Source organism: Lactuca serriola, chromosome 1, assembly GCF_051521515.1.
Source record: "Lactuca serriola cultivar US96UC23 chromosome 1, Lser_US96UC23_V15, whole genome shotgun sequence".
NCBI classification, from domain to species: domain Eukaryota; kingdom Viridiplantae; phylum Streptophyta; class Magnoliopsida; order Asterales; family Asteraceae; genus Lactuca; species Lactuca serriola.
The window spans coordinates 141,846,185-141,864,874 of record NC_136408.1 but is presented as its reverse complement, the minus strand read 5'-3'; the positions used below and the strand labels follow the sequence as shown (position 1 = coordinate 141,864,874).

The following is an 18,690-nucleotide window of genomic DNA, read 5'->3' as shown; positions in this document are numbered from 1 at the left end:
CTCGACGAGTCAGATGAACTCAACGAGTCCAGATGGTGACTCGATGAGTCGGAGAGTCAGACAGAGGAAATTTCGGGATTTTGGCCTATTTTGACATGGAATAATTACCAAACATATTTTTGATAGATAAAATCCAAATTTTATTAATATGATATGATTATCCTTATCAAAATAGAAGATAATTGTCAATTATTAGATCATTATTGCCTTATATGATAAAATTTAATTATTTGAATTATTTGAAAGAATTATCTTGCCATGGAATTGAATTTTATCAAAATTAGATAATCCCAATTAGTTGCTTAATTAAATTATTTGAATTTTGATCTAGAAAGTTTTGAAAAGTTTCAAAACTTGCACTCATGTTTTGGAATTTAAATTTTCATTAAAAATTTACTTTTGAAATATTTAAATTCTAAACCCTAGAATTTTACAAGTTTAAAATTCAACCCTTATACTATTATAAGAATAATGATTATATATATGTATAAGATTAATGCTAGTCTTGTCGTTAGTAGGCCTCATTCACAAAGCCGATCTATAAGGGGGTATAAGGTTGCTGCCTATAAAATGACAGTTTAATGGGTGTTCACTCTCACCCACTGCTTCCTTGATTTGTGGAGGGTCGTTAGCCGAATGGGTATAATAGGGAAAATAATTTCTAATTAAAAGTATAATGGTTAATAAAATAACTAAATGTTTTTTTATAAAATTCCCAATCCTAGTTACTTTAGGAAAAATGTGAAAATGATGCTATTCCTTGAAATTACACTTTATACCCTTGCCAAGACATTAGTGGAGCCTGTATGGTTAACCGACACACTAATTTAGGTGTAGCAAAGGTGGAAAAGGGTGAATCGATGTTTGTCATCGATCAATGGAGGGTGTGTGGCTAACCGACACACTGATTAGGTGACTATAACATTGAGGGCACCAAGTACATTTTCATGGTTATTCACACCTTATTTGTGATCCTTAGTATCAGAGTCACAAACTTGAAGGGCATATTGAGATTTAAACATGCCATTGAAAAGTTCAATGAATCTTAAAAGATCTAGGAGTTTCAATACATTTAAAACTTAATTTTTTCGTTTTTTATGATGGAAATTAGTGAATCATCATTCACTTACCTTCAAGAGATTTGTGATTTAGATTACGACATCCCCTTCAAAATTGTGAATAATGATGTTGGATCCTAGCCCTAATTTCTTATTTGGGTGTTTAATTGGGGATTCTTATCTAATCAAACTTTGTCTCTCTCCTTTTTCAGATGTCTACCTCAAGCAACAACAACGCTTCTGGCTCGAACACTTTCGGCTCATTCTCACTCATGAATTTATGTGGGAGGGAGATTTTCGATGGGACCAATTTTAATGATTGGATCCACAACATTCGAATGGTTACCCATTACGAGGATAAGGAGTATGTCCTCGACAACGAGCTGAAAGAAGCGAATGTCAACACTGCTACTCCCGAGGAGATTACTGCCATTTAGGCTCAGGAGCGTGATGCTACAAAAGTCCATTGCATCATGCTCACGACTATGACTGCCGAACTACAAATGTCCTACGAGGACTTCTACCCCTATGAGATGCATTAGGATTTACTGGACATGTACCACTAAAGTGCCAGACAGGAGAGGTATGAGATCATCACTTCGATGATCACTACCAAGATGAAGGACGGAGAGTCCATCATGGCCCACCTGTAGAAAATGCAGAGATATGTCAACCTCCTGCTGAAGTTAAATGTTAACTTCGATGAGGAGCTGGCGATTGATATCATTCTTCACTCCTTACCTCTTTGTTGTAACAAGTTCCGAATGACCTACAACATGAAGAAGGAGGAGGTCACTATGAGCAAGCTTCAAGGCCCATTGAGGACTGCTGAGAGCAACCTCAAGGACAAATCTGTTGCATCAACTCCTAATGTTGTTGCCCCCGTGTTGGCTGTTGGTCAAGGGAATGGTAAGAAGAGGAAGGCTGCTTCCAAGAGCCACCATAAGGGAAAGTCCCAAGATGACACCTCTTCTAGTGGAATCAAGCCCGTTGCGCCGTCCTCCAACCCGAAGGATGCAGATTGCTACTACTGCCATGAGAAAGGGCATTGGAAATGAAGCTGCCCGAAGTATCTATAGCACATCAAGGATGGAAAGATAAAATCATCCTTCGCAGGTACTTATACTATTCAATCTAGTAACTCATCATATGCTATTTCTTGGGTTCTCGATATAGGATGTGGTTTTCATATTTGTTCCGATTTGCAAGGCCTAAGAAGAATTAGGGATGTGGAGCATGGGAAGATAAACTTGATCATGGGGAACAGAAGAGCATCACCTGTCACCAAGATTGGAGTTTACTCTTTAGTGCTTAGTAGTGGGTTAGGACTAGATTTGAATAATTGTTGCTATTCGCCAGAAATGGCAAGAAACATCATTTCTTTTCATGGTTTATATAAACATGGTTTTAGATTTTTGTTTGATAATGAAACGGGTTCTATTAATGCTTTCTTTAATGGTGTTTTCTATTTTGAAGCATTGCCTTGTAATAGAATATATGAAACTGTGATGGTTGTAGACAACTTAGGAAATGATGTGTTGTATATCGATTCTTCCAATGATTTGGATAAAGCATGCTTGTGGCATTGTCGTCTTGGACATGTCAATAAGAAACGCATAGCCCAACTGCAAAAGGATGGAGTGTTGGAGCCATTCAACCTTAGGGACGATGACGTGTGCGAGTCTTGTTTACTTGGAAAGATGACCAAGTCATCCTTCACGGGTACTTGTGATAGGGGTGAGGGTTTATTTGATCTCATACACACCGATGTGTGTGGGACCTTTAGATCCACCACAAAGGATGCAAGCCGCTTCTATGTGACTTTCATCGATGATTATAGCAGATATGGTTATATCTACTTAATCAAGTACAATTTAGAAACCTTTGAAAAGTTCAAAGAGTTTAAGCAAGAAGTGGAGAATCAGTTGGGCAGGAAAATTAAGATGCTCCGATCTGATCGAGGTGGTGAGTACCTTAGTCTTGAATTCCACGAATACCTCAAGGAATGCGGAATCGTTTCACAATTGATGCCACCTAGGACACCGCAGTTAAATGGTGTGGCTGAGAGGCGTAATCGAACTTTGTTGGACATGGTTCGCTCCATGATGAGTCGTGCTTCGTTACCTATCTCATTTTGGGGGAATGCCTTAGAGACTGCCGCCCATGTCCTTAACCTAGTCCTTACAAAGAAGGTTGCCAAAACACCTCATGAGATGTGGACAGGGAAAGCTCCCTCTTTGGCACATATCAATGTTTGGGGTTGCGAGGCTTTCATAAGACGAGAGACTCACGACAAGATTGAACCTCGTAGTGAGTGGTGTATTTTCATCAGCTATCCACAGAAGTCCTTTGGATATCTCTTCTATAGACCGAGTGACAATGTTGTCTTCGTTGCGAGGAGAGGGGTTTTCCGAGAGTGAGAACTCATAAGCCAAGGAGACAGTAGGAGGGAAATCGATCTTAAAGAGCTTCAAGAATCGAACGATGAAGGAACCTCTAAGACTGGTGTTCAACCTCAGGAAGAAACTTTTGTTGAACCTATTGATGAGTCCCTACCTCTTAGACGTTCCAGTAGAATTAGTGTTCCACCGGAGTTTTATGGTTTTCATATTACTACTGAAGGTGATACATTTATTAGTAATAGTACACTAGTAAATTTGGATGAACCTAGCATCTTCAAGGAAGCCATGGCAGGCCTGGAGTCTCCAAAATGGAAAGAGGCTATGGATAGCGAGATTCAGTCCATGTATGACAACCAAGTTTGGAATTTGGTTGACAATGTGCCAGGTCGTAAGATGGTCAAGTGCAAATGGATCTTCAAGAAGAAGACCGACATGGATGGGAAGGTACACACTTATAAGGCGCGATTCATTGCGAAGGGCTTTACTCAAACTCCTGGAGTTGACTATGATGATACCTTCTCACAAGTTGCGAAGATAAAGTCTATTAGGGTAATGCTAGCCATTATTGCATTTCATGACTATGAAATATGGCAAATGGATGTCAAAACCGCTTTCCATAATGAGAAGTTGGCTGAGGATGTTTAAATGAGTCAGCCAGAGGCTTTTGTCAATGTAGAGCATCCTAATAAAGTGTGTAAGCTGGAGAAATCCATTTATGGATTGAAACAAGCATCTCGTAGATGGATTCTTTGTTTCGATGAGAAAGTCAAAGAGTTTGGCTTCCTGTGAAGCGAGGATGATTCTTGTGTATATGTCAAAGCCAGTGGGAGTATAGCTAGCTTGCTCATAATGTATGTCGATGACATACGGCTCATAGGAAACAACATCCCTACCCTGCAGGAGGTTAAGTCTTGGCTTGGGAAGTGCTTCGCCACGAAGGACCTCGGAGAGGCTGCCTATATTCTAAGAATAAGGATAGTGAGAAACATGAGTAAAAGGCTAATAGGACTTAGTCAAAATATTTACTTGGATAAAGTACTAAAACGTTTTAGTATGGAGAATTCGAAGAAGGGGAAATTGCCGATCCAAAGCAATACCAAGTTGAGTAAGACTCAAAGTCTGAGTACTGAAGCTGAGATAACATAGATGAGTCGAGTACCTTACGCTTCCGTAGTTGGCTCGATCATGTATGCTATGACTTGTACTCGCCCTAATGTGGCCTTCGCTTTGAGCATGGTAAGCAAATATCAAGGGAACGCTCGTAGAGCGCATTGGACCGCAGTCAAGAATATTCTTAAGTACCTTTGGAGGACCAAAGAATGGTTTCTTATCCTCGGTGGGAGTGATGACTTAAGGGTACGAGGGTTTAGTAATGCCAGTTTACAGACCGACCGAGACAACTTCCGTTCTCAGTCGGGCAGGGTCTTTACCCTGAATGGAGGAGCAGTGACTTGTAAAAGTTCCAAGCAAGAGACCGTGGCTGAATCAACGTGCGAATCAGAGTACATAGCAGCGAGCGAAGCATCGAAGGAGGCAATATGGTTCAAGAACTTCATCAGAGACCTTGGAATTGTACCGGCCACAAAGGAGCCTATGGAAATTTTCTGTGATGACAAAGGCGCGGTTGCCTTAACCAAGGAACTGAGGGATCATGGTAGATCGAGGCATATCGACAGGAAATATCACTTTATTAGACATTGGGTAGAAGATGGACTCCCCGTAGTAAAGAGGGTATCGTCAGAAGAGAACCCAACAGATCCCCTAACAAAGGGACTGAGTAAGGTTAAGCACGTGCAACACGCTAGGAGCATTGGGCTGAAGGACGATATAGGTTTTAGTGATTAGATAGTTTTGAAATGTGTAATAGATAAATTGTAATTAACATTTGATGTTTAAATAAAGGAGTATTATTCATAAGTAAAATTACTATCTTGTGTTAATTATTTACCTATTGTTTCACTTTGCATGTTTTGACTTCTTGAATAATAAGATTATTCGAACAGTCCATAGTCGTTCATATGTTGGAAGTAGATATCAAATAAGACTGTCATGAATTGGTTTGTAGACTGTCTAAAAGTGTATTAGACATAAAAATGGTTTGATGCAACGTTCATGAATGATTATGAAATAAGATTTGAGCATTGGATTAAACTTACGCTTGTTGGCATCACTTCATGGAATTTATCATGAGTGATCTCAAGACGATAACATCATATAGTCTTTAAACCTAGATATATGGTTTATTGTTTCCAAGTTAGTTGTGCATTGATAATGCATAAACGCATCAGTAACTTGATGTTATAAAACACATTGTTGTGCATGATTTGATTAGTGGATAGTAAATACATATCAGTCGAAGTTTATATGTTCCTTTTATCCTAAGAGGGTAGAAGCAATATCTGGGCCCCTCGACCATATTGGTTGGACTTATATGCCGGTCCCAATCAGGACTGAGTTGATGTGTACAATTAAGTTCTATGTCAGACAAATCTGAGATCGAGAAATAAATTGCTAGACAATAAGTAAGACTATGCTCCATGTAATTGTCTGCACGATATCTTGAGAATAGAGCACTATACGATCCCTTATCTAAAGGACGAGTCAGAGTTTGACAACGGCTTTTGAGGGCTATGATTGCTAATCAGATTTTGAAGATACTTGCATCTATAGTTATTAGACTTATCCAAGTGGAAGACTGTTGGATTAGTGTCTAATTCCATAACTATATTTGGAATGTACTTGACCAGGTTGTAGCATGGTCCTTTTGGGTTGCCTTCACCGAAGCAACTTGACTGGATGATTAGTAGAGAAAGAGGATATTATGGTTTATTAATATATTATATGAATAATATATTAAAAGAGAAATCATATTGACTAATTAATATTTGTCAAGAATTAATTAATAAATTAATTTTGTGATCAAAAGATACTAATTAAACTTAGGGACTGCAATTGCAATTATAAGATAATTGGATTTTAGGTTGTGGATCATATGGATAAAGGAGTGGACGAAATTAGGGTGGAAGCCCACCTTGAAATCATCCAAAGCCTTATTCCGGAAGGTTCCATTGGACTGCTTAAGGCCTAAGCTATCCAATTAGTGTTTTGACTAAAACGCTAGTAGCTCCATTATATAAGGACCCCTAGGGCTTCAGAAATCGGCACCCAGAAACCCTAAGAAGTCTTAGAGCTGATTTTGAGCCTCTCATCCCCTCTCTCCAAGATTATTCAACTTGTTTTAGTGTTTGTGATCCATTAGAGACATCACATTTGAGGTGCTAGGTTCTGCTAAGCTAAATATCTTCAAGCAACAATTAAGGTAACATTCTTATTGGTTATTTATGTTATTTTTATGTTTTGTTGTATGCTAGATTAGGGTTTATAAGCTTTGGATGATTTGCATGTACAATAGAGAAACCTAGGTCCAAAAGCTTTAGGGTTTGCATGTGCACCATAAGATTGATGCATTGCTTAAAACCCATCAATCTTTTCCGGCTACAAATGTACGTCTGGCCAACAATGGCTCCAAAGATATATTTTTTCCCCGGAAATGTATTTAATTTAGAGTTTATTTTTAGTGAATAAGTTTTTATTTTTGGTGTAGCTTAAAGAGTAAAATTTACAACAAACGGTCCTTAATTTTATGTTTTTTTTGTCTGTGTATAATTGGTCAATTTATCAAATCAATGAAATTCTTCTTTTTAATAAAATTCTTCTTTTCTTGGAAATTTGAAATTGACTGCATGGGAAATATGTGTGTTTAATACTAGGTGTGTAAAAAAACTCATTCAACGAAGACTATAACACATACGATACATTTTCTAAAACTAGGTTGCACAGTTTGGCAAGTTTTAAATGCCTCAAACACAATGACATATTTTTTTATTGATGAAGGTCATACTTAATAATCATGTCAAGGTCTAAAAGCAGAGAATGCTACAACAGAGTTGTTTCCACCAAAACCAAATGAATTTGAAATGGCTGCAAAAAAATATTTTTAAATAAGAGAACTTAACAAATCAGGAATCAAATCAAAGAGAAACAGGGGCAAACTCACCAACATCAATCTCGTGTGGTTGTTTTATATCTGCGACAGTGTCGAACTCTACTGTAGGATCAAGATTCTATCATTACACCAAAAATATGTCAAAACTAAGAAACAATGAAGGGGAAAATATGAGACATATAGGTATTACATACAAACTGATTAATTGTAGGATGCAACCAGTCTGTTTGTATTGCTTTAATTGTAGCAATGGCTTCCATACCTCCCGCTGCTCCAAGACAATGTCCGATTATAGACTGAAACATATACAACAAACTAAATCTTGATATAGAGATCACATTATGGAGATATGGCTAATCACAAGGATATACCTTGGTGGAATTCATTTTAACCCCTGTGGTGGTCTTAAATACCTTCTTTAGAGCGTTTACCTCAGCCAAATCTCCAACCACTGTCGAAGTTGCGTGTGCATTTATGTAGTTAACCTACCAACAATATTAATTTAAAGAGTGATTGATTAGTTATATGAGAAATACTAAACTCAAATGTAAAGAATATAAGATGAACGTTAACATTAGAAGAACACCCACATAATGCATCTCACCATTCACTAACAAGGATATATAAGAGGAGTGTATCTATCTATCTATCTATCTATCTATCTATCTATCTATCTATCTATATCTATATTTATATCTATATATCTTATAAAGCTAACATTTTTCCTTGAACCTCATGCATTTGAAACTCCCATGCATTTTTCCTTTCACCACATTCATTTGAACCTCCCATGACTTTTCAATTTCTCTATAATAATAATAATTATATGTTGGTTAATAAAGTTAAATAACTATCAAACCTAAAGTATAATCATATACAAACTAAATTTCAATATTAAAATAACATCTTTACTTCTACTTATAAAGTTATGTTTTTTAACTTTTAACATATTATACTTAATTTATTAGTTTTAATATATTGTTGGATGTAAACCATTATCATTTTAAAGATATAAGTTTGGAACAATTTGTATAAAATACTTAAATTATTAATTTAAATATAATATTACATGGTCAACTTAAATATAATTTTTAGTTTAACTTAAATAACCCAAAAAAATATTTTGTAAACAGTTAAAATTGATGAATTGTACTGTCTTTCTAATAATGGTTCTGAGTTGATTAATAAGGTTAAATAAATGTATCAAACATAAAGTGTAATCATAACTAAACTAAATTTCAATTTTAAAATAATACGTTACTTCTACTTATAAAGTTATATCTTTAACTTTCAACATATTATACTTAATTTATTAGATTTAAAATGTTGTTTTATGTAAACCATTATCAGTTTAAACCTACAACTTTTGAACAGTTTGGACAAAATATTTAAATTGTTAATATAAATATAATATTCTAGTGTCAACTTAAATATAAATTCAGTTCCTCTTAAACAATCAAAGAATATTTTCTAAGTAGTTAAAAGTGATAAATTGTAGTGATAAATGCAAAAACTAAATTGTAATCTCAATTTAACTAAAATATTTCGTAAATATATTTTTATAACCGTTAAAAGTTTTCAATTAAGTAGCTTAAAATAAGTTACAATAACAATAGTTAAAAATAACTGTATATAAATGATTATATTGTTACCTTTAAAATAAAAAAACAATGTTTAATGTTTTAAATAATTATGATGATAGAAATTAAAACATTAAGCAAATAAATTTTAAAAAATTAATTAACAATAACAAATTTAAATAGCATTATGACATATATTATATTCAATTTTATTCATGTGTAATTCACGGGTAGAAGTCATTTAAACGATTGAGATTATGCAGTTAAAATTGATGTATATATTATCATATAATTCAAAATATATAGTGTATCAAATTTAACAACAACCTTATTGTTATATTAAAAAAAAACATATATTTGTGAAGGCTTTAACTATATAGATGCATCTGCGCAACGCACGGATATTTGTTTAGTCGATATATAAGAGGAGCATAAAGAGTTTAAAGTGGTCAACAATCAATATAGGAATACTTATTCCACATTTCGATTCCTAGAAATTATCAACATATGTATTTATGTATTTATAATAAAAAAATGTTTTGCATTTATAGATGATTCATTAATAGTAGTATAAATTAAATCAAGGGTAATCTTCAGAAATATTTTGGTTATTAATAGAAAATAACGCAATAGTCAGAAATGTCTCAATATTACGAATAAGTTAACGAAAAACGACAGAATGTAGATAAAATCTTTGAAACCAACAAAAGAGGGGTATTCTGAAGTTTTAGACGGTAATCTATCATTTTTTAGAAAAAAAATAAAAATAAATAATTTATGATTAAACCATAAACTAGTCGAAAATATTAAGACTTTATCGTAGAGTTTCCTACACTTTATGTCAATTTTTGGTTAAGGCGTGGATCACACTTATAAAATAATAAAGGAGATATTTTTTTTCTATTTAATGGATGATCGGTATTATTTCAAACATATTTTGAGTCTTAGGTGGGAGAGAAAAAGAGGGTTCATCAAAGACATACTTAAAAAACAGTATATGAAGATGAAATCTGAAAAACAAACAAATCAAATACATACTTAAGGAAAAAATATGTATTTTTTTTCTTTTAATATATATATATATATATATATATATATATATATATATATATATATATATATATTAAATTTAGATCTTATGTTTAATTTAAATATTATGTTTAATTTAAATAATATGTTTAAAATTATATTTGTTTTAATAATTCCTAAAAATTGTAAAAAAATAAAAAGAAAATAATGACATGGAAATTAATGGGTGTTATAACACGGTGATCATTTCTCATAATGGTGTTATAACATAATAGGTGATGTAGCATGTGAGGTTGCACCTCTTGGATGTTATAACATGTTGCCAATACCGAATGTTTCAAACTCTTGAACCATATTAATTTGAATATCTCAAACTCTTCATATCATACTACTTAAATGATTATTTAATTGAAATACGTTGCCAATATTATAAACATTTGCTTTTCTTCTGTTATCCTTTTTTTTTCGTCTCTTCTCATTTTTATTATCCGGTATGCATGAGGATAGAGAAGTTTCAAATATGTTTGTTTTCTTCTTTGCACGTATTTTTTCCTTTTATTTTTGAAAATTCGATAAGAAGTTTCTAATGTACAAGAGTCAATCCAAAAAATTTTGGTCTTAAGAGAGGATGAAAAATTGTCTAAAGAGTGTACGTTCAGAGCAAACAGAACGTGTTGTCAAATTTGATATGTTATTTGTTGAAAGTGTGTTCGCAAAAGAAAAGTGTTATTTCAGTTTGATGTTTTTAAAGTGTGTTTAAACAATAATTGTGTTTTGAAGAGTTCTATTCAAATATGAATTTTATTTTAATGGCGTAATTCTTTTTATTCTTATCTTTTTAAAAATTATACTTTGAAAAATTTTCACATCATAATATTAAACTTCCAATTTTTTTTATTAAAAAATGGTCTGTCAAATAATCTATATTTTTTCACATCATAATTTTCATCTTCCAGTTTCTCACTATACTATATGTTACTATATGTATCATCTGTATGCTATGATGTAGATACGTCGTAGTATGCTGTTAAGCAAGTAGACCAACTTACTCGATTGCTTTTTATTGTTAGATTGTTCATCTATAGATCTGTTATTTCATGTTATGAATAGAACATAGTCCAACTATGAGTAGAAGGCCAAGATAATCACAGTGGCACACTTTTACAATTAAGGACAAGGGGTGGACCAATGTAAGCTGAGGCCAAAGGGGCAGACCAGCTTCATGTTGAAGGCCAAAGGGGCGGACTAGCTTTATTTTTATGGTTATTATTTGTATGTCTATACTAGAAGAGTCTTCTGTATAATTGTTTGTTTGTGTATACGATTTGTACATATGTATACATGACGAGTTAATGGTGGGATGGAGACATGTCATGAGCCTATAGACTTGTGTTTACAACTAAACATCGATAGGTCATGAGTTAAGATACGCTTGTTATCGGTGGAATGAAGAAAAGCCGTGAGCCATTTTTTGTATGCATTGTATATTTATTGTGATATACGGTATTTTGGGGAACTCACTTAGCTTTATGCTTATAGTTGTACTTTGAATGTTTTTCAGGTAATTCTACTATTAGAAAGAGGAGCCCAACTTGGCTGTATGTTGTTGATTTATTAATTAGACATTCGTTGATTCTATGTTACTACTCTGTTTTGGAAACTGTGTTTTAGAAATGATTGAATAAAAGTATATTTTTATATTACCTTTGGAAATTGTATTTTACAATGTTAGACAAATGAATTTGTTTGGACAAATGTTATCAATATACTCTACTCTGAAAATTTAAATTTTGGTTTGAAAATGGGACATTTCATTGTTCAGCAAAGGAGACAAATATTGTAATATAAGAGGCGGTGACATGGCAGGGAGATTGATGTGTTTGCGATTGGAGAAATTTAAGAATGGACGGTGTGGAAAATTCTCAACTTCAAGACTTAAGAGTCTTTTTTTAGAAGAGTTCACTTTGAATTAAGAGGTGGATTATTGGAAGTCGGATATTTCTGATGATTGAATATTTACTGTTAAAAAATAACTCAAAGGATATGGAACAATTTATATTATCGGATGCTAATATGGAAACAATGTGGATTTGGTATGTTAATAGAGTTCGAAAAAAAATCATGGCATTTTCTTTTCGAGTGACTACCTCATCAAACAAATTTGGTCACACTAGGTATTGATATCCCCTTGATTTTAGTAACTATTTTCAGAAGATGGATTAGTTTGGGATTGGCAAAATTTAAGAATGGATGGTGTGGAAACTTATCAACTTCAAGACTTATGATCCGTTTTTCAGAAGATTTCACTTTAAATTTAAAGGTAGATCATCAGAAGTTGGATATTTCTGATGATGGATGACCTAATGTTAAAAAATATTTGAATAAATATGGAACAATTTATGTTATCGGATGCTAATATGGAAACAATGTGGATTTAGTATGTTAATAGGATATTGGAAAAAAAAACTTGGCATTTTCTTTATGACGGACTACCTCTTCAAACAAATTTGTTCACACTAAGTATTGATATCCCCTTGATTTTACTAACGGATTTTCGGGAAGATGGACGTGTTTAGGATTGGAGATACTTAAAAATAGATGGTGTGGAAACCTATCAACTTCAAGACTTAAGATTATTTTTTTAGAATATTTCACTTTTAAATTAGAGGTGGATTATTGGAAGTTGGATATTTCGGATAATGGAAGACTTAATGTTAAAAAATGATCAAATTAATATGGAACAATTTATGTTATCGGATGCTAATATGGAATGTGGATTTAGTATCTTAATAGAATACTGAAAAAAAAACTTGGCATATCCTTTTGGACCGACTACCTCTTCAAACAAATTTAGTCGGACTAGGTATTGATATCCCCTTGATTTTACTAACCGGTTTTTTGGAAGATGGATGGGTTTGGGATTTGAGAAATTTAAGAATTGATGATGTGTAAACCTATCAACTTCAATACTTCAAAAACTTTTTTTAGAACATTTCACTTTGAATTTAGGGATGGATTATTGGAAGTAGGATATTTCTGATGATGGAAGATTAAGTGTTAAAAAAAGAATCGAATGGATATGGAATAATTTATGTTATCAGATGTTGATATGGAAACAATGTGGATTTAGTATGGTCATAAAATACCGAAAAAAAAATCTTGGCATTTTCTTTTGGACCGACTACCTCTTCAAAAAAATTTGATCATACTAGGTATTGATATCTCCTTGATTTTACTAACCAATTTTTGGGCAACCAAAAACAGGTTTTATGTAACTTGATCAATACCGATTCAACTGATTAAATTGGCATCATAGGTTTTTCTCCCATAAGAAGTACCTTGGATCCATCACTTACTATAAATACCTAAACTGTCCAAAAAAAATTATTCCAAACATAATTTTACTTTGGTTATATATGTTTGTGTATTGAAAATAGAATTATCTTCATCGGAACATCGATAGAGAGAGTGCAACACTATTTTTTCCCAATTATTGTAGAAGCAGCCCCCGTCATTTTGGATGATGAAGCTGAAGGTTCACGTCTAAGAACTAAAATAGTTGCTTCAAATTGAGATTGTGAAATTGCACACAATAGTTTCCTATGACATTACTTTGTTGAGAATGTTATAAATGATAAGAACATGATTTGGTGATTGTTCCAAATAAGCAACCAACCTTGGCTTAAAATTTGGTGGAACATATATCGTATCATATCATAATATATTATAATGGAATTATTTTTCCTTTCACCACATTCATTTGAAACTCTCATCCATTTTTCATTTCACCACATTTATTTGAAACTCTCATTACTTTTCAATTTCTTTCTAATAATAATTATAAGTTGGTTAATAAGGTTAAACAAATATCAAAACTACAGTGTAATCATATAAACTAAATCTGAATGTTAAAATAACATTTTTACTTCTAGTTATAAAGTTATGTTTTTTAAATTTTAACATATTATACTTAATTTATTAGTTTTAATATATTATATGATGTAAACCATTATCATTTTAAAGATACATTTTAAAACAATTTGTATAAAATATTTAAATTATTAATTTGAATATAACATTACAGGGGCAACTTAAATATAAATTTTAGTTTAACTTAAACAACCCAAATAATATTTTATAAATAGTTAAAAATGATTAATTGTTGTGTCTTTCTAATAATGATTATAAGTTGGTTAATAAGGTTAAATAAATATCAAACCTAAAGTGTAATCATAAATATACTAAATTTCAATTTTAAAATAATATCTATACTCTACTTATAAAGTTATGTCTTTAACTTTTAACATATTATACTTAATTTATTAGATTTAATATGTTGTTGTATGTAAACAATTATCAGTTTAAAGTTATAACTTTTGATTATATTTTTACCTTTAAAATTAAAACACAATGTTTGATGTTTTAAATAATTATAATAATAGAAATTAAAACATTAAGCAAATAAATTTTAAAAAATTATATAACAATAACAACAACTATAGATAACATTAAACCATATATTATATTTAATTTTATTAATATATAACGCGCTGATAGAAGTCATTTAAACGATTGAGATTATCCAGTTCTAATAAATGTATATATTATCATATAAATCAAAATAATCAATATATGATATTAATTTCGTATACGAATTATTATATCAAATTTAACAACAACGTTATTGCTATATTTAAAAAAAACATATATTTGTAAAGACTTCAACTATTTAGGTATCAAATTTAACAACAACGTTATTGTTATATTTAAAAAAAACATATATTTTTAAAGACTTCAACTATTTAGGTGTTTCTGCACAACGCGCATTCATTCGCTTAGTTATAGCGCTACAACGATGACAAGGATTGTTTTATTATTTAGGTTTACGTTTTTTTGAATTAGGAGTTATGCAATATTTTTATTTTATTTTATTATGTAATTTCTGGGATTTTTAGTTTAAGTTGATGAAATTTTAAATTTTTATATGTTAAATGTTTCAATGACAATTAAAATAATTTAAAAAAAACATAAAATAGGTGAATGTTTAAAGATGCCTATAACTATATCATACATTAAAAGAAAGATAGGAAGTGGAATGATTTATCGCTTTAAAGCTTTAAATGAAGTGAAATACTGAAATATAAAAAGATAAAATATGAGTTATATATATCACATAACTTTATACTATTAAAGAATCATAATTAAATGTATGCTTCACAAAAACACACTTAACAATTTAAATTTTAAATCATATTTAAAACGTATGATTATCTAATATATAACTACATAAAAGAAGCTTTTTAAACAAACAACTAAAATTAATCATATTGATGAAATTTTGTTGTAATTTAATATTGATAACAGTTATTTTGAATTATTACTTTGCCACCAAAAATAAATCACTACACTTTCACTTTGGTTAGAATTTGAGGAGGAGCAGTCGGGTAAACAAAAGAACATTTAATCTGATTAGTAGTTTTTGTAAACTTTAAGACCTTAATCCAAAACAGACTTTGATTAAATTTAACATGTTTAAGTAAATCCAATCCAGAAAAATATTAAGTACCTCCTCTACAGACACACCAGCGTTCTTAAGGCTCATCTGAATGCAAGAGGAAACACCCAATCCGTCGGGTCGTGGATTAGTTATATGATAAGCATCACAATTTACTGCACCTCCCAAGAATTCCGCATGTATTTGTGCCCCCCTTTTCATTGCATGTTCTAAACTCTCCATTACCTGAAAACATGGCAAATCAATATTCACATAAAATTATGTCAGTTTATGTGGCGTTTTCTTGTTTTTTACTCTCCAAAAAAGTGGTTATGTGCAAGTAAAATTACCAAAACACCAGCACCTTCACCTATGACAAATCCATCTCTATCTTTGTCCCATGGCCTACTAGCTGTATGTGGATCATGGTTTCTTTTAGACAATGCGTTAGTAGCAGCAAGACTTGCCACTCCAAAAGGAATACTAAGAGCAGCTTCACTTCCACCAGCAATCATCAAATCAGCCTCACCTTCACGAATATGATTCGCAGCAGCACAGAAGCAAAAGTTCGATGTCGCACACGCAGCTGAAATGGAGTACGTTGGTCCCATAAAGCCAAGATGATGAGCAAGTACAGCTGACGTCATGTTGTGTACATCGTAAGGTGTGAAAAAAGGTGATATTTTCTCATAACCTCCCTCCATCAGCGAATCTGATGCATCAGAAAAACCCGACATGCCTCCCATTCCTGTTCCAACAAGTACACCCGCACGCTCCTTATTAATCTGCACACCATGAAAAGGTAATGTAATGCATTGAATACAATATATATGAAGTTCTTTAAAGAATTACAAACCTTAGAGAGTTCATGGACTCCAAAAGCAGCGTCTTCAAGAGCTCTTTTCCCTGCTACAATGCAATACCGTAGATAATCATCAAGTCTCAAGTCATTTTTGTCATCTATATACCCTTTTGACATGAAATGACTAATCTGACCCCCGAATCTGGTAGGGAGCTTTGAAGTATTGAATTTATCTATTAACTTGATCCCGTTTTCCCCAGCTAATAGTTTTTGGTAGTAGGTATCAACATCATTTCCATACACAGAGACAAGACCCATACCCGTAATAACCACCCTTTTTTTTGCATCTTTTTCTCGTTTCGGGGATGTTGCAAATATGTTAGAAGCTAATATGACGGTGTGGCGTTTTGTAGTAGTGAGTGGTGGTGATTTTATGTGTGAAGTATGCTTGGGGAACGGAGATAACGAGTGTGATGTTAGCCTTAGAAGAGTTTGAGTTTCCATTATTTTCTAAAGTGATATATGAGCATATGTAGAGAGAGAGATACGAAAGTAATTCGAGAATTTTAGTGTTGTGAATAGTGTTGTCTCACGTCAACAGTTCAAATACCATATATATATATATATATATATATATATATATATATATATATATATATATATATATATATATATATATATATATATATATATACATGAATATACCAAGGCACAATTTAGTAAATTCCTCTACGACGGGTTTGTAAGAAATACGAGTATATTACACAAAAAATCTTCCCTGTGGTTGTATAATTGTTGGATTGGTGGCTCAACTTCTGGGAAAATAACTTAAAAGCGCAAACAAGTTTTCAAACAATTCAAAAAACCTTAATCATGTTTTGTCTGTTCAAAAAAACCTAACAAACTTAACATTTTGTCTAAAAAGTTCAACAAATTTCCAAACCGTTCAAAAAATCTCAATTTTGTTTTGTTTAAGTTCATTGGATTTGTTTTTGAACAGTCAAAACATGATTGAAGTTTTTTGAACGTTTTGGAAACTTCGTTGGTCTAACAAGTCATTTTCCCGATATGGTAGTAAGTCACGTCATCTGTTTCTCTTATTTGACTTTCAGGAAAGTATAACTTAGTTAGGCTTTTTAGACAAAATATTAAGTTTGTTGGGTTTTTTTAAACAGACAAAACATGATTGGGGTTTTTCGAATGGTTTGGAAACTTCGTTGGGCTCGTAAGTCATTTTCTCCTATTTTAACTATATGACTTAAATTGTAATTTTTTTTGTGGTTTTTAATATCTTTAGTATCATTCTGCTCTGGATTCATATTCTGGATTTGACCTAAAAGGACTTTATTCTTTCTAATTAATTTATTTTTAATATGTTTATTATTTATTTTCAATATCATTACTTTTTTATTTTATAACTTAATTTTTTTTTTAATTCTTTTTTGGCCATATGCATGTCGGATGAGCACCCCACCCTCCTTCATCTTCCTCCCTTTAAAGATACAAAGCCACATGGAAGACTAATTTTGATCAAGTATGTTTGTTTAAAAGGAGAGCAAAAGCTAAAACAGAAAAACTATATAATCATCTCCATCCGCCCCACCAGACATGTTCACCATCGTCTCCATTGAGCACCCCACCAGATCTGTCCAAGTATGTTCGTTAAACGAACACATGGGAACAAAAATACACAATATGATTTGTTAAGCTTAGATTAAAATCAAATCGAAACTATGTCGATAAAAATCAAACCACAAACAATCCATACTCTTAGATCAATATGTGCAAAACCAACAAGTTACAAATCAAATTAAAGAGAATGTTTTCATCTTCATCTTCTTAAAGTTCCAAAATAAAACACAGTAATATAAAAAATATTATGAAGAACAGAAGAAGTGAATAGGTGATTTACAAATACAAATGGTGTTGCACAACGATGGGAGGCAGGGGAGGGTCAAAAAATAGGTGATTTACAAATATTAATAATGCGTAATTGTTGTATAGCAAACTATAGCTCAACCCAATGATTCAACTTATTGATTCATTCCATCATTATCCTTGATCCTATATATGTCTAACCAGGTTTTTACAAGTACATAAGAACCCGTTATATATAATAAAAATGTTGGATAAACCAAAGGTGTTTACAAGTACATAAGTCCTACTTAAGAAACACTTAAATATGTATACAACTTCGGGTATACAATGAGTTACCCCCCCCCCCCCCCCCGGCGGATTCTTAGATTTACACATAATCATACTTACTTCTTAGTCTTGTATCTTCGGATAAACACAACAAACATTAGCCTCGTTACGCAC

General features: G+C 32.2%; 1 protein-coding gene across 1 annotated transcript; it reads right to left on the bottom strand.

Annotated features, from left to right (window-relative positions):
* Positions 1 to 7,233: 7,233 nt before the first annotated feature.
* Positions 7,234 to 16,952, bottom strand: LOC145071229 (3-oxoacyl-[acyl-carrier-protein] synthase I, chloroplastic-like). The gene is made up of 7 exons (XM_079018148.1): positions 16,426 to 16,952; positions 15,920 to 16,354; positions 15,642 to 15,815; positions 7,838 to 7,951; positions 7,661 to 7,762; positions 7,518 to 7,584; positions 7,234 to 7,441 (listed from the first exon to the last, which is right to left on the bottom strand). Exons 1-7 carry the CDS (start codon positions 16,873 to 16,875, stop codon positions 7,374 to 7,376), a joined length of 1,410 nt encoding a protein of 469 aa, XP_078874274.1. The 5' UTR covers positions 16,876 to 16,952; the 3' UTR covers positions 7,234 to 7,373.
* Between the last annotated feature and the right edge of the window lie 1,738 nt (positions 16,953 to 18,690).